Source organism: Coregonus clupeaformis, chromosome 9 (genome assembly GCF_020615455.1).
Source record: "Coregonus clupeaformis isolate EN_2021a chromosome 9, ASM2061545v1, whole genome shotgun sequence".
NCBI lineage: Eukaryota > Metazoa > Chordata > Actinopteri > Salmoniformes > Salmonidae > Coregonus > Coregonus clupeaformis.
The window spans coordinates 7,963,389-7,977,812 of NC_059200.1; the positions used below are offsets into that span (position 1 = coordinate 7,963,389).

At 42.9% G+C, this 14,424-nt stretch overlaps 1 protein-coding gene across 3 annotated transcripts; it reads left to right on the forward strand.

The window, feature by feature from the left end:
- The first annotated feature begins 1,224 nt into the window (after positions 1-1,224).
- LOC121573661 (arf-GAP with Rho-GAP domain, ANK repeat and PH domain-containing protein 1) lies at positions 1,225-14,276 on the forward strand. 3 transcript variants are annotated; one of them, XM_041885806.1, is made up of 28 exons: positions 1,225-2,155; positions 2,352-2,437; positions 2,594-2,728; positions 2,854-2,923; positions 3,040-3,160; positions 3,264-3,481; positions 3,591-3,697; positions 3,774-3,973; positions 4,466-4,551; positions 6,329-6,508; positions 6,803-6,977; positions 7,891-8,016; positions 8,645-8,780; positions 8,974-9,076; positions 9,183-9,378; positions 9,608-9,823; positions 9,974-10,189; positions 10,925-11,030; positions 11,450-11,597; positions 11,737-11,814; positions 11,984-12,058; positions 12,188-12,305; positions 12,476-12,589; positions 12,845-12,978; positions 13,082-13,164; positions 13,298-13,348; positions 13,467-13,530; positions 13,636-14,276. In XM_041885806.1, the coding sequence occupies exons 1-28, from the start codon at positions 2,144-2,146 to the stop codon at positions 13,678-13,680; spliced, it is 3,399 nt and encodes a 1,132-aa protein (XP_041741740.1). In that variant the 5' UTR covers positions 1,225-2,143; the 3' UTR covers positions 13,681-14,276. The 3 variants fall into 3 exon arrangements, with proteins under 3 accessions (XP_041741740.1, XP_041741742.1, XP_041741743.1); XM_041885808.1 differs by having other exon boundaries at positions 12,848-12,978; XM_041885809.1 differs by lacking the exons at positions 12,476-12,589; positions 12,845-12,978; positions 13,082-13,164; ... (1 more) ...; positions 13,467-13,530; positions 13,636-14,276 and having other exon boundaries at positions 11,938-12,058; positions 12,188-12,277.
- Positions 14,277-14,424: the final 148 nt, after the last annotated feature.

The following is a 14,424-nucleotide window of genomic DNA, read 5'->3' on the forward strand; positions in this document are numbered from 1 at the left end:
GAATAAGACCTTCGACATTTATTGGAAAGGTGCATCAAGCTCATCATCGTGCACTTTCACCATCCTGTGAAGTTCACAATAAATTCATAATTTATTTAATCTGTAGCCTAATAAACTGCATGCTTTTCCGAGTCGTAGTGGGAACACCACACAACATATCGCGTGACTCCCAAATGTACTTCGCTATGATGGGTTATTATATCAATATTTGCGAATAAAAAAGGCGTTCCCACCGCCATTTATCACATAATAAATTGTACAGGAAAAGATCCCACCCTGTCTAGCGTATGTTATTTTGTCGACATTTAAAAATTTACCGACAAATCAGGCCCGTTGTAACATGCACTACAGGCAGAAAAACTTTGGATGGTAACCTGGTTAATGCCTCTCAGCTAATGTCAGTGTACTTCCCATATTTGTATTATATGGTAAACCTACTTCCACTATTAGCCGGCTAATCTAGCCAACTGTTTACCGGTAAACAGGATGATTTGACTTTGGAACATCTGGCCAGCCTTTCCTAGTGTTACATACTACAACATTATTTTATTGCATGACAGGGCACAGAGTAATCGTATTTGTGATACCACCAATTGTTAACACAAATCTTTATTTCAAGCATTCTGATCATATACATAAAGGCTGCCATCTCTGAGTCTATGCTCTATGGTCTGGCTCATATTATATTTTGTGGGACCTTATTCCCTCATTTTATTTGTATTTGTATTTTACTAGGCAAGTCAGTTAAGAACAAATTCTTATTTACAATGACGGCCTACACCGGCCAAACCCGGAAGACGCTGGGCCAATTGTGCGCCGCCCTACGAGCCTGGAATCGAACCAGGGGGTCTGTAGTGACGACTCAAGCACTGAGATGCAGTGCCTTAGAACACTGCGCCACTCGGGAGCCCTCTAGTGGTCAATGATCTCGCTCTCTCTCTCTCTCTCTCAGTTCAATTCAATTCAATTTTAAATTTAAGGTGCTTTATTGGCATGGGAAACATGTGTTTACATTGAAAAAGCAAGTGAAATAGATAATAAACAAAAGTGAAATAAACAATACAAAATATACAGTAAACCTCTCTCTCTCTCTCTCTCTCTCTCTCTCTCTCTCTCTCTCTCTCTCTCTCTCTCTCTCTCTCTCTCTCTCTCTCTCTCTCTCTCTCTCTCTCTCTCTCTCTCTGTTTTACACTACCCTAATTTAGACAGAGAAGAATGTTCTCAGATCTGTCACTCCCCAGAGAAGAGGGAAAGAAGACTATTAAGGTTGGTGAGTGTAAACTTCACTATTGCAAAGGCAAAATACCTTTTCAGAGATATATTATCACTCCAGTACATTGATTTTACTGAGCATATCTGTCATTGCATCTGCAACATCTTATGTCCAAAGGTAGCAGTTCAGCACAGTTACAAGAGCCCAAGAGCTACAGATAAGGTCACAAATTGTCTCTCGCTGCTATGCTTTACCTGCCTGCTGTGTTCTCTGATCTGCTTCTATGATATATCTGAGATGATCTGTTGAAAATGGACTGTTATCAATAGATTTATTCAAACAAGAGTGGTATTTTTCATAAAATTACAATGAGTTGTATTCCTTATAATATACTGTAGAATATACAGAAGATACAGTACAGGTCAGCCTGTAGTTACACTCTGTCAATATGTAAAGGATCATACCTTACTCATGTGCATGTGGCCTTGTGCCATTAGAGAAGCTGCTGTAAATGTCAGACAAAGGCTGCTTATTCAGGGTGATTGCAGTTTCATGAGGAACATCAGTCTCTCTGACGGCAGTATATTAAGCCCACTTCCTGTATATACCTGCTGTGAAAAGAGGAACATTGTCAGAGAGATGGGGCTCGCCATCCCAAACAGGTGGCCAGATGACAGTGCCCATTTCTTACTCGAACCCTGTCAGTTTATCTATGTGAACTAATCTCAGACTCTGGAAAAAAATGACTGAGTTACTGTATAAAGTTACTGTATTCATTTACTTCCTTGCCATCAGTTGTGAGGTCTGACTCTCTGTTTGATTCTGTGGTTTTTCATTGGAACCTGTGACGCAGCTGTACATTTCCCGACATAACAGGGAAACTATTTATTTACTGTAATCCTTTGGCTTCAGTTATTCGTCTCAGATGTCATGGCAGACCAGGTAAGTTATGCATCTGTATGTGTAGATGTTTATGTACTACATTTGTCTCTTCTTTTGTGTGATTACAGATGTTTAGAGTGATTGGTGTTTATGTTAGTGATTGTACACATGCCAGAGTTATTTTTGTACACAAGTCATTGAAGTGTGAATAATGACATTTTGATACATTGTTAGCATTTTGTATTCTGCACAATAGGAGGATTCATTGCAGGCCATGCAGAACTGCTTCCGCAGTCAGTTTAGTGTGGAGGAGGTTGAGTGTGAGGACATTGAAGCATACAGGTGTGTTTCTTTTGAACTGTTTTGCATGTGAGTTGTGTGTGATTCCTTCGATTACATGTTTTGGTTATCTTATACTTGTCTCGCATCTGGAGAAAACGTGATGAGATAAGGTGAACATCATGTACTTGCTGCTTTTGTGTGTATCTCTTTTCTCAGGAGAACACCATCGGTTGATGAAGACAGTATCTATCTTGCCTGCACACTGTCACGATCATACGACCCTGGAGACTCTGATCTTCACAACACTCCTGTTATCAAGATGGGTTGGCTGGACAAGACCCCACCTCAGGGGTAAGAGAGAGGGGTGTGTGTGTGCGCATGAGTGCGTGTGTGTACATGCATACATTTGTGTGTTTGTTCATGCATGTGTGTGTGTGCATGATTTAGAGTGTAAGTAATCTCTGTTTTATCTGCAGGAGCCTTATTTTCCAGAAGCGTTGGGTGATGTTAGATGCACAGTACCTTCGATACTTTCAAAACGAGAAGGTTCAGACGTCTTCCATAGACCCACACATAGTGTCACAGATCAGAGTGTATACTGTGAAATAACTTACTTATTAGACCCCCCCTTCCTTCTCACTCCTTCTCTCCTTTTTCCTCAGGAGGTCTACTCAAAGCGGATCATAGCCATACCGTCTGTCAATGAAGTGCTTAACGTTGGAGAGCAGAAGTTTGAGGTGGTGACAAGGAACAGGACTTTCTTGTTCCGTGCTGAAAACAACAGTAAGTGTTCAGCCTAAAATAACAATGATCACAATGAGGAAATATTAATACTTTGTGTGTGTAATCTATGTATGTATGTATGTGTGTGTGTGTGTGTTTTCAGCTGTCAGGGAGGAATGGGTGTCAGTACTGAAAGAAACTATTCAGCAGCATCGTAACAGCATGGAGATGTCCCTTATGAACTTCAGTTTTACCAGTGGACAGTGTGATAGTGGAGTCTCTCTCGTTAGTAAACAAGGATACCTGGAGATTAATGGACTGCGCTCCAAAGTCTATGTAGTCATCTGTGCAGACAGGGTCTTCCTCTACGGGAACGCTGAGGTGTGTATCCATGGTGCATGCATTTGTCCCAAAAAAAAATAAACGTGCATGAAAGTCCTTTGGAGTCAGTTATGTATTCTTAAAAACCTGTGATGTTCTCTGTCATCAGGAGTACAGCCAGGGTGTTGGCATCACCTCCATTGAGATGAATGTGGGTACTGTGAAGAGCACAGACAAACGGTCCTTTAACCTCACCACCTTCTACAGGACATTCAGGTGAGACTGACCTCTGAATGACCCTTTAATGTCATCCCACAGTGAACCCTCTGTGACCCCTGTTCTGTTTGGTTAGTTTTCTGGCCGAGTCGGCGCAGCAGAGAGATCAGTGGGTGGTTGCCCTGCAGGCCTGTGTCAGTCGCTCTCTGTCCAGTGACGTGGTGGCCCACAAGATCTGGGCTGAGAAGGCCAACCAGCGCTGTGCTGACTGTGGCGCCCCCCACCCAGACTGGGCCTCTGTCAACCTCTGTGTGGTCCTCTGCAAGTGCTGTGCAGGTACAGAAGAACCATGCCTAGATAAAGTCCAGACTCAGAGAGTCATTGGTCAAGAGCATTGATTGGTCAAGATCACTCATTATATCCTGCTGCTACTCTGTTCTTTATTTTACTCTTATTATTATCTATCCTGATGCCATTTTAGCCTGCCTTCATGTTCATATCTATCTCAATTACCTTGTACACCTGCACATTGATCTGGTACTGGTACTCCCTGTATATAGCTTAATTCTTGTATATTTTATTCCTCTTGTGTTACTATAATTTTTTAAAAACTGCATCATTCAGAAGGGATCGTAAGCAAGCCTATCACAGTAAAGTCTACACCCGTTGTATTCGGCGCATGTGACAAACAAAATAGAATTTGATTTTAAAATATTTCAGGTTAATAACAGTTGTACCACATTGGTACAGTGCACATGCATTTCCATTGGATAACAATGCCTGGTAGAGGACATTGAAATCTAACTCTGACATCTCTCTGTGGATTAGGCGTGCACAGGGGTCTGGGCCAGAGTGTGTCCAAAGTTCGCAGTCTGAGGATGGATGAAACAGTGTGGACTGATAACCTTATTCAGGTAGGCACAGTCTCTAATGAGTATTCTATTAGTAACCTCATCCTCAGCACCCATATGTGGTCCTCTTCTATTTATGTTCCTCACACTATGCTTCCTCTTATTTGTATATTTGTATTCATTTACATGTTGTCCTTTGAAAAGAAGAATTCTCTCATAGCTCACCCTGTCAATAAAGGGATACAGTGGGGGAAAAAAGTATTTAGTCAGCCACCAATTGTGCAAGTTCTCCCACTTAAAAAGATGAGAGAGGCCTGTAATTTTCATCATAGGTACACGTCAACTATGACAGACAAAATGAGATTTTTTTTCTCCAGAAAATCACATTGTAGGATTTTTAATGAATTTATTTGCAAATTATGGTGGAAAATAAGTATTTGGTCAATAACAAAAGTTTCTCAATACTTTGTTATATACCCTTTGTTGGCAATGACACAGGTCAAATGTTTTCTGTAAGTCTTCACAAGGTTTTCACACACTGTTGCTGGTATTATGGCCCATTCCTCCATGCAGATCTCCTCTAGAGCAGTGATGTTTTGGGGCTGTCGCTGGGCAACACGGACTTTCAACTCCCTCCAAAGATTTTCTATGGGGTTGAGATCTGGAGACTGGCTAGGCCACTCCAGGACCTTGAAATGCTTCGTTGCCCGGGCGGTGTGTTTGGGATCCTTGTCATGCTGAAAGACTCAGCCACGTTTCATCTTCAATGCCCTTTCTGATGGAAGGAGGTTTTCACTCAAAATCTCACAATACATGGCCCCATTCATTCTTTCCTTCTGGTCCCTTTGCAGAAAAACAGCCCCAAAGCATGATGTTTCCACCCCCATGCTTCACAGTAGGTATGGTGTTCTTTGGATGCAACTCAGCATTCTTTGTCCTCCAAACACGACGAGTTGAGTTTTTACCAAAAAGTTCTATTTTGGTTTCATCTGACCATATGACATTCTCCCAATCCTCTTCTGGATCATCCAAATGCACTCTAGCAAACTTCAGACGGGCCTGGACATGTACTGGCTTAAGCAGGGGGACACGTCTGGCACTGCAGGATTTGAGTCCCTGTCGGCGTAGTGTGTTACTGATGGTAGGCTTTGTTACTTTGGTCCCAGCTCTCTGCAGGTCATTCACTAGGTCCCCCCATGTGGTTCTGGGATTTTTTCATTTTGACCCCACGGGGTGACATCTTGCGTGGAGCCCCAGATCGAGGGAGATTATCAATGGTCTTGTATGTCTTCCATTTCCTAATAATTGCTCCCACAGTTGATTTCTTCAAACCAAGCTGCTTACCTATTGCAGATTCAGTCTTCCCAGCCTGGTGCAGGTCTACAATTTTGTTTCTGGTGTCCTTTGACAGCTCTTTGGTCTTGGCCATAGTGGAGTTTGGAGTGTGACTGTTTGAGGTTGTGGACAGGTGTCTTTTATACTGATAACAAGTTCAAACAGGTGCCATTAATACAGGTAACGAGTGGAGGACAGAGGAGCCTCTTAAAGAAGAAGTTACAGGTCTGTGAGATCCAGAAATCTTGCTTGTTTGTAGGTGACCAAATACTTATTTTCCACCATAATTTGCAAATAAATTCATTAAAAATCGTACAATGTGATTTTCTGGATATTATTTTCTCAATTTGTCTGTCATAGTTGACGTGTACCTATGATGAAAATTACAGGCCTCTCTCATCTTTTTAAGTGGGAGAACTTGCACAATTGGTGGCTGACTAAATACTTTTTTCCCCCACTGTACATCTTTCAGATCAAGGTTCTAATGTCACTCTCTGTTCACCAGGTGTTCCTGTTAGGTAACAACAGGGTAAACCTGTTCTGGGCAGCTAACATGCCACCAAGCGAGGCGCTCCACCCATCAAGTGATAGTGAGAAGCGCCAGCGCTTTATCACTGCTAAGTACTGTCAGGGGAAATACCGCCGCTACCATGCTCTGTTTGGCCAACAGGAGGCCCTCAACAAAGTGAGAAACTCTACTGTCAAATATCACTCTCTCTCTCTCTCTCTCTCTCTCTCTCTCTCTCTCTCTCTCTCTCTCTCTCTCTCTCTCTCTCTCTCTCTCTCTATCTCTCTCTCTCTCTTTATATCTCTATGTTTCTCTCTCCTTCTCTCTCTCTCCATCTCATACTCTCAAAAGTTTAGACATGTATGTTCTGCTCTCTGATTCTCTCTCTCTCTCTCTCTCTCTCTCTCTCTCTCTCTCTCTCTCTCTCTCTCTCTCTCTCTCTCTCTCTCTCCATCCCTGCCTACCTCTCAGGCTCTGTGCAGTACCGTTCAGACGGGTGATGTTTTGGAGACTCTGTCTCTGGTGTTCTGTGGAGCAGATGTGAATTGTTATACAGGTGATCCAGAGCTGCCCAGCCCTGTGTCCATGGCCCAACACTATGGACAGATACTACAGGTGGAGTTCCTCACTCACAACCACAACACAGGTAGGAGTCTCATCAATCAACCCTCCACTCCATTTATATTTTTTCTGGGTGCATCTCCGACGGCCTGTACAGGTCTGGAACAATGCGCCTATTTTATTTAGTTTTCGTATCCAAAGCTCATGACCACAACGTAGCTGGTGTCGTAAATGACCCAAATTAACTGTATCATTATTATTGCTCTTTGTTTTTGTTGTCAATTGTTTGTCAGTGTTGTTTTGTCTCCTGTTGTATGAAGTTGTTGTTTATGGATGCTGTGTGGCTTTTCTGCCACCAGGTGGCATGTTTTGTGTTGTCATGCACTTAAACAAATAAAAACTCCAATAAAATATATGAAAGAGAACCCTCTGCTCCAACTTTACATCCAACTTGTATTGGACACAGGACATTTCTGTTTTGTTCAGTATAGGAGACAACAGTAGTTCTATGTTACAAGACCATGGCGCTTGCCTACGGAGCTGTGAGGGGAACGGCACCTCCGTACCTTAAGGCTCTGATCAGTCCCTACACCCAAACGAGGGCATTGCGTTCATCCACCTCTGGCCTGCTGGCCCCCCTACCTCTGCGGAAGCACAGTTCCCGCTCAGCCCAGTCAAAACTATTCGCTGCTCTGGCACCCCAATGGTGGAACAAGCTCCCTCACGACGCCAGGACAGCGGAGTCACTCACCACCTTCCGGAGAACCTTGAAACCCCACCTCTTTAAGGAATAGCTGGGATAGGATAAAGTAATCCTTCTACCCCCCCCTTACCCCCCCATTTAAAAAAAAAAACATATTGTAAAGTGGTTATCTCACTGGCTATAAGGTGAATGCACCAATTTGTAAGTCGCTCTGGATAAAAGCGTCTGCTAAATGACGTAAATGTAATGTAAATGTAATGTAAATGTAATGTAAATGTATGTATTTCCTCTCTAGAGCTGCCAGGGTCTAGGGCTGGAGATCACACACTCCTAGAGGCTGCTTTCCCCGTCTCACACACTGGTTATCTCTTCAAGACCGCTTCCTCAATACGGCCAGTAACAGAGCACAAAGCAAAAGGAGGTGGGTCAATCATGGCACTATGTATAAACTTGAATCTCTGGGATTTGTTTGGACATGCTTTAAATCCAGGGTTGGGTAGGTTGCTTTCTAAATGTAATCCCTTAAAGTTACTAGTTACCTGTCCAATATTGTAATCAGTAACATAACTTTTGGGTTACCCAAACTCAGTAATGTAATCTGATTACTTTTGGATTACTTTCCCCTTAAGAGGCATTAGAAGAATACACAAAGGATCCATCAAACGCATTTGGTGTGTCATAATAGTGGTCTGACTATTAGTGGAACAAACTTAAACTTTAGCCTTTTTTCAATGTTGAATTGAATGTCAATGAGAAAATAGAATGGTGTCATATAATTGTATTTAGCAAACATCCGTTCTGAATTTAAAAGTAATCCAAGAAGTAATCATCTAGTTTTTAAAAAGTATTGTAATCTGATTACAATATTTTTGCTGGTAATGTAACTGATTACAGCTACAGCTTTATTGTAAACAGTTACTCCCCAACCCTGTTTAGATCTAAATGTCTATTGGTCAGGTGAAATAATGACCAACTTGGACAGTCCTCTAAGGGAAGTGTTATTAATGCCAATACAGTTACCATCAGCTAAGTGTATAGATTTTCTATAGATTTTAGTCGTCGCTGGTGCTCTCTGAACCAAGGTAACTTCAGCTACTATGAGAGTGAGAAGAGCTCCAGTCAGAGGGGAGGGATGAAGATGAGTGATGTCCTGTGTCTGTTGGTCAACCCCCTAGGGAAACATGGGTAAGACAGGCAAAACACATTCACCCCCATCAGTAATGACGTGAGCAGATCACATGACTTTTCCAGGGTGTAGCAAGTGCAGTTGTTTATACCATTTAGGCATCATTGGGAGTTTATAAAACCCTATCAGTGTAGGCTTCAGTACAATGTTTATATATATATTTCTTACCACACTGTACCTTTCCTGGCTCAGTTATGCCCATTCCTTTGAGCTGTACCATGACTCTGGGAAAGTCTATCTATTTGGAGAAGACTCCTCTGACAAAGTGAGAGGGTGGATCAAGGCCATCGCCAAGGTAACCACCTCTTTAAAACTAGATTTCAATGAGTATTATGATAGACTGGTAATTAGTAGTTTTGCAAGTGTATAGCTAGGTACTGTCTTATCTTATTGTGTGTCAGGCGCTGGTCCCATCTGCAGCAGAGGACCTGGTGTGCTGGTCCTTTGAGAGGGTGGGCCAGTTGCGCTACACTGAGGGCCAGAGCCTCCATTGCCCTCGCCTGGGCTGGTTCTCCCTGGGGGGCTCCAGATTGCGCCTACTCCTCCACGGAGCAGATCGAGTGGAGAACATCGACCTGCGCAAAATAAAGGAGCTCTGTGAGTCACCCCTGAAACTACCACAGTGGAGAGATTAGGATGTACTGTAGAGGGAGAAGTTTAGTGAAGTTTAAGGTTTTAGTGTGTGTTGTTGTACTAATGATGTAAGAGTGATATATATTTGGCTGCACGGAATAAAACAGCTACTATGTTGATGTACATGTTGATGTAGACAGTGTTTGATTGTGTGAGTCATGATATTGTATGTTGTTTTGTGTCCCTGTTTTAGCCATTGAGCAGGAGGCTGGTGCTGGTGCTGTGGTGCTGGTGGACAGAGGCAGGAGCCTGCGTGTGGAGGGGGTCAGGAGGCCTGACTTCCAGGGCTGGCTGAGTGGGCTCAAGCAGGGCTCAGGGAGAGGAGAAGGCCCCCTGGAACAGCAGCAGCTCACTGACACAGACATCCCTGTCATCGTGGACCGCTGCATGAGCTACATCACACAGCATGGTGGGTGGACCTAGCATGGCATCGGTTGGGACAGATACCTAACAAAAGATAAGCTCTTACTAGCTTCACTAATTTCAGTATCAGTGTATTTGGAAGTCTGTGTTAATGGTTCAGTGTTAATTTGTTTCTTTATGACGGTTTCCTTTCCAGGTTTGAAGTCAGAGGGCATCTATCGGAGGTGTGGTGTGAACTCCAGGATTGCCGCCCTACTGTTCTTTCTCCGCCATGATGCCCGGCAGGTCCGTCTGAGTGAAGGGGAGCGCCAGGTGGATGACGTGGCCAATGTCCTGAAGAGGTTCCTCAGGGAAGTGGGAGATGGTGTTTTCAACGGCTATCAGGCCTCTCTGCAATGGCTCCACACCACTAGTGAGTCTGGCCTACCCTTATTCTAATACTGGTGGACCACAATGACAACACCACTGCTTTTCACTGCTCGTCTTGGTAGTCGTATCATTGAGCACTGTTACATGCACACAATAATGTGATTATTGTGGATAGTCAGGTTAATATAATAGCTTGTTTAAAACATTTACATGTTTTGCAAGAAGAACGATTTCCCTAATAACCCTGTTTACACCTGAAATCAGGCTACTGATGGGACTTTTGATAAATGCAGAAAATCGTCAATTAAAATGAACGTTCTACCATAGTGATCATGTTATTTTTGCGAAGGCTATTTGATTCTGAGTTCAGACATATAAAGTTTGTAAGTAAAAACGATTTATAACATGCATACTTTCAGTTTTTCCGAACTTACTTCACTCACGCATAAGAGGGAGGTTTGCACTACCCGGTGCTTGCATATGCGCAGATCAAATACACCACTGGAACGCCGATTAAGCTGTTTACATGTCCTAATAATTCTAAAGATTGCTCAGAAAACTAGGTGTTTTAATCAGCATATGCTTACTTCGATTATGACCGTACGCCGATTAAGATAAGCAGAGTAAGGTGTTTACATGACTAATGTCATACTCTGTCTTCTGCCATAATCAGTTTAATATAGAATTATTAGTGTGCATGTAAACGTACTCAGTGGTAGCCCCATGATAGGGAGTTGTGTGCTGTAATGTGTAGGTATTCTTCTTCTATGTCCACCAGCTGTCAGTGAGATGAGTGAGAGAGTGTCCAAGTACCAGGCCCTCCTCCACAGCCTCCCCCCAGTCAACAGAGCCACTCTGGGGGCTGTCATCAACCACCTCTACTGGTGAGCCTCAATCTCTACGTCTGTCTGTACTCCTTCTTATTTTCTTATCTCCATTCTGGAAAAATCTTCCTCTTTCCCACTGGACCTGATGAGAATATGAGTTTATATTTGGGACATTTGTCCTTTATTCACCTATAAGTAGAATAAAAATAGTTTATATACAGTTTATATATAAGGAATTGACTAATTTGTCTTCGAAAATTCAATAATATAATAATAATATGCCATTTAGCAGACGCTTTTATCCAAAGCGACTTACAGTCATGCGTGCATACATTTTTTGTGTATGGGTGGTCCCGGGGTTCGTACCCACTACCTTGGCGTTACAAGCGCCGTGCTCTACCAGCTGAGCTAATTTGTCTTAGAAAATTCAAGACATGCATCGCTGTTGTACAAATCTGGCGATTTTGTTCCCAAAGCATCCAGTGCTTTGCAAATGAGAATCAGATGAACATGCACAACCTGGCCATTGTGTTTGGTCCCACGCTCTTCCAGACGGACGGCACTGATAAAAGCGCAGGACAGGTGGTAGAGGATCTAATCCAGAACTACCAGGACATCTTCAATGTGAGTGTGTCTGTCTCACACTGATGACATCACTGATTTATAGAAGATAAAGAGAGCGAAATGCACTGTGTTGTCACAAGAAGCCAAATGAAATGGCCTGATCAGATGGATGGAATGTATCTGTCTGTCTGTGTGGCAGGTGGATGCAGAGCAGCTTCAGAGGCAGCTGGACATGATCTCTCATGTCATCAAAGCGCAGGAGGAACACGCTGAGGAGGTGAGCACACACCCATGGCATAATGACATTTTCAGAACCCCTTGCAGCAGTTGTTTGCCACACAACTGAAATTATTAAATCCTTGACCTATACTATCTATCTCTTACTATTTGCTGGAATAAGGATGGCTGTTGGCCTGCTGCATCTTTCTCTTCATCCTGTTCTGTAGGGAAGCCCCTCACCTCTCACCATCTGTGGGGTTTACCTCGAGAGGAAGGCGGAGGGCTCTGAACTGCTGGTTCAGGTCAGCTCCATGTGCACTCTCCCCTTTCACCTTTGACTCTAGAATCCATAGACTACAGTACAGGGTGTTCTTCTGCAATTTTTTGTGCCCAGATGATCATAAGCTCCCCTGCCTGCTCCCCTCCCTCAGATCTCCCAGGAAGTGAGTGCTGCGGAGCTGGTAGGTAAGGTCCTGAGACGCAGGAACATCCCTCCACAGCAGGGGGACTACTGGAGCTGCTTCCTGGTCAGCGACAACCAGGAGATAGGTAATGGTTTAGAACACCTCAGTTACAGTTGCAAAGTATCTTCTTAAATGTTTGAGGAGTAGGACAGCTGTTGGTAATGAAGTGTAAAATATCTTATATTGTTATAATGAACACTAGTGCTCAACTGTAAACTAGTGGTCAAATACATACTTCTCTGGTTCCCCCAACAGAGCGTCCATTGCACTATCAGGAGCGAGTGCTGACCATCTATTTCTCTCTGGGTAAAGACTGTCATCTGGTGGTCAAGAGGAACTGCTACATGGAGGCCATTCTCATCAACATAGGTACAGTATTTTGAAGGAGTTTTGAATGACTACATAGTCAGTTTTGGATTGACTATAAAGTTAAACTTTACTACATCAAGTTTTGAATGACCAGTACATACTATAAATATACTTACACAATTGCATATATTCTGTAAAAAAAAAAAGCATTGATAACGGAAGAGAAAGTCCAATGAAAAGGGGGAAGGAGATGTGTTAATGATATGGTAGAAAATGTGTACAAAGTAAATGAGAGTTGGATGTCCCCTTTCACAGCAGGCAAGGTAGATGTGTCAAGAAACGGTCTGATCAAGTTCTGTGAAGAGAAGCGTCAACGGGGTAAGGGAACCTTCAGCAGACGCCTCTGTGTGCTCAGTGGCGTGTCTCTAAGGCTGTACAAAGAAGTAAAGGTAAGAGGGGATGTGTGTGTGTTGTTTGTTTCTGACAGTGTGAGACTCCTGTAATGTATATGCAGTATTTGTGTAACAACAGCTTTGTTTGCTCATCTTGTAGAGTTCTCAGCCTGAGAGGGAGTGTCCAGTCCATGCTCTGAAGGTCTACTGTGGTATCAAGAAGAAGCTACAGCCACCGTCATGGTGAGAGTCTCTGAATGTCCCACTTGGGGCTTTAACCAGCAACCCCCCATTTCAAATCATTTGAGTCCATATCAGCTGTCCATATCATGTCCTTGCTCTCCTTTCTTATGATCCTTATGATCTTGTGTTCTAGCTGGGGGATGACTGTAGTGTGTGAGAAGGCAGTACGAGACATACAGCAATGGTGAGTGTCTTTAGTAGCAACTCAAGATCGGTAAACAGTAGTAATTAGAGCACTTAAGCTCTGCTGAGGATCATGGTAAAGATCTAGCCCTTCCCCCGCCCACTACCAATCTTCGCAGGTACCTGTGCTGTGAATCAAAGAAGGAGCTGATCGAGTGGCTGGCCACTTTTATGAGCCTCCAGGTAATTATCCTAGAGATTATCTTTTTGTGGCAATAAAATGTCCTGCTTTTTTTCTACTTTTGCTTTTCTCATCACCTTTTTTTGTATTTATTCATTCTCTCATAGCATGATGGTGACCTGTGGCCAGCAGCTTCCAGGCTAGATTCTTGATCTGAGGCTGAAGCGGAAATAACCTGATCCTGCTTTCCCAATCCCATGTACTTCAAGTCTTCAGGTCTTTTCTGGAAAGAAATGCGCTTTTACAGTATATCAAATCAATAACCTCAAAGTATATATTTTCTCTGTTAATATTTGGTTGAACCTATTTATAACCCACAGCTATGGTAATAATAGGGGAGGCAGTATAGAACTACAATATAACAACAAACTCCCATTCTAAATATGAATAACAATAATATTAGAGGCACATGAGAAATATAATCTAAACGCCATGTTGAATTTGAGGTGGACATAATGACAATGTTGGAGAGCTGTAGTAGTAAAGCCATCTAAGATTAGACACAGAGCTTTCTGTTCATGTCATTATGGTAACAGTGGTGGTCAGTAATTAATGGAGAGCAGGATTTCTACCCTGTCATTACTCAAGACCACAGCTTGTTGTATTACAGAGATGTGCAGTTTATATTACTTTCATTAATTTCAATAGCTCATCTTTTAACAGTACCTTAACATGAAAAGGAATATTTTTATTTTATTTTTAACTAGGCAAGTCAGTTAAGAACACATTTTTATTTACAATGACGGCCTACCCCGGCCAAACCCGGACGACGCTGGGCCAGTTGTGCGCCGCCCTATGGGACTCCCAGTCACGGCCGGATTGTGATACAGCCTGGAATCGAACCTTGGTCTGTAGTAACGCCACTGAGATGCAGTGCCTTAGACCGCTGCGCCACT

Coding starts and splice junctions, on each gene's coding strand:
- LOC121573661 (XM_041885806.1), top strand. Junction 3,161..3,263: donor GTTCCGTGCTGAAAACAACA/GTAAGTGTTCAG, acceptor GTGTGTTTTCAG/CTGTCAGGGAGGAATGGGTG. Junction 8,017..8,644: donor AGAGCACAAAGCAAAAGGAG/GTGGGTCAATCA, acceptor GATTTTCTATAG/ATTTTAGTCGTCGCTGGTGC.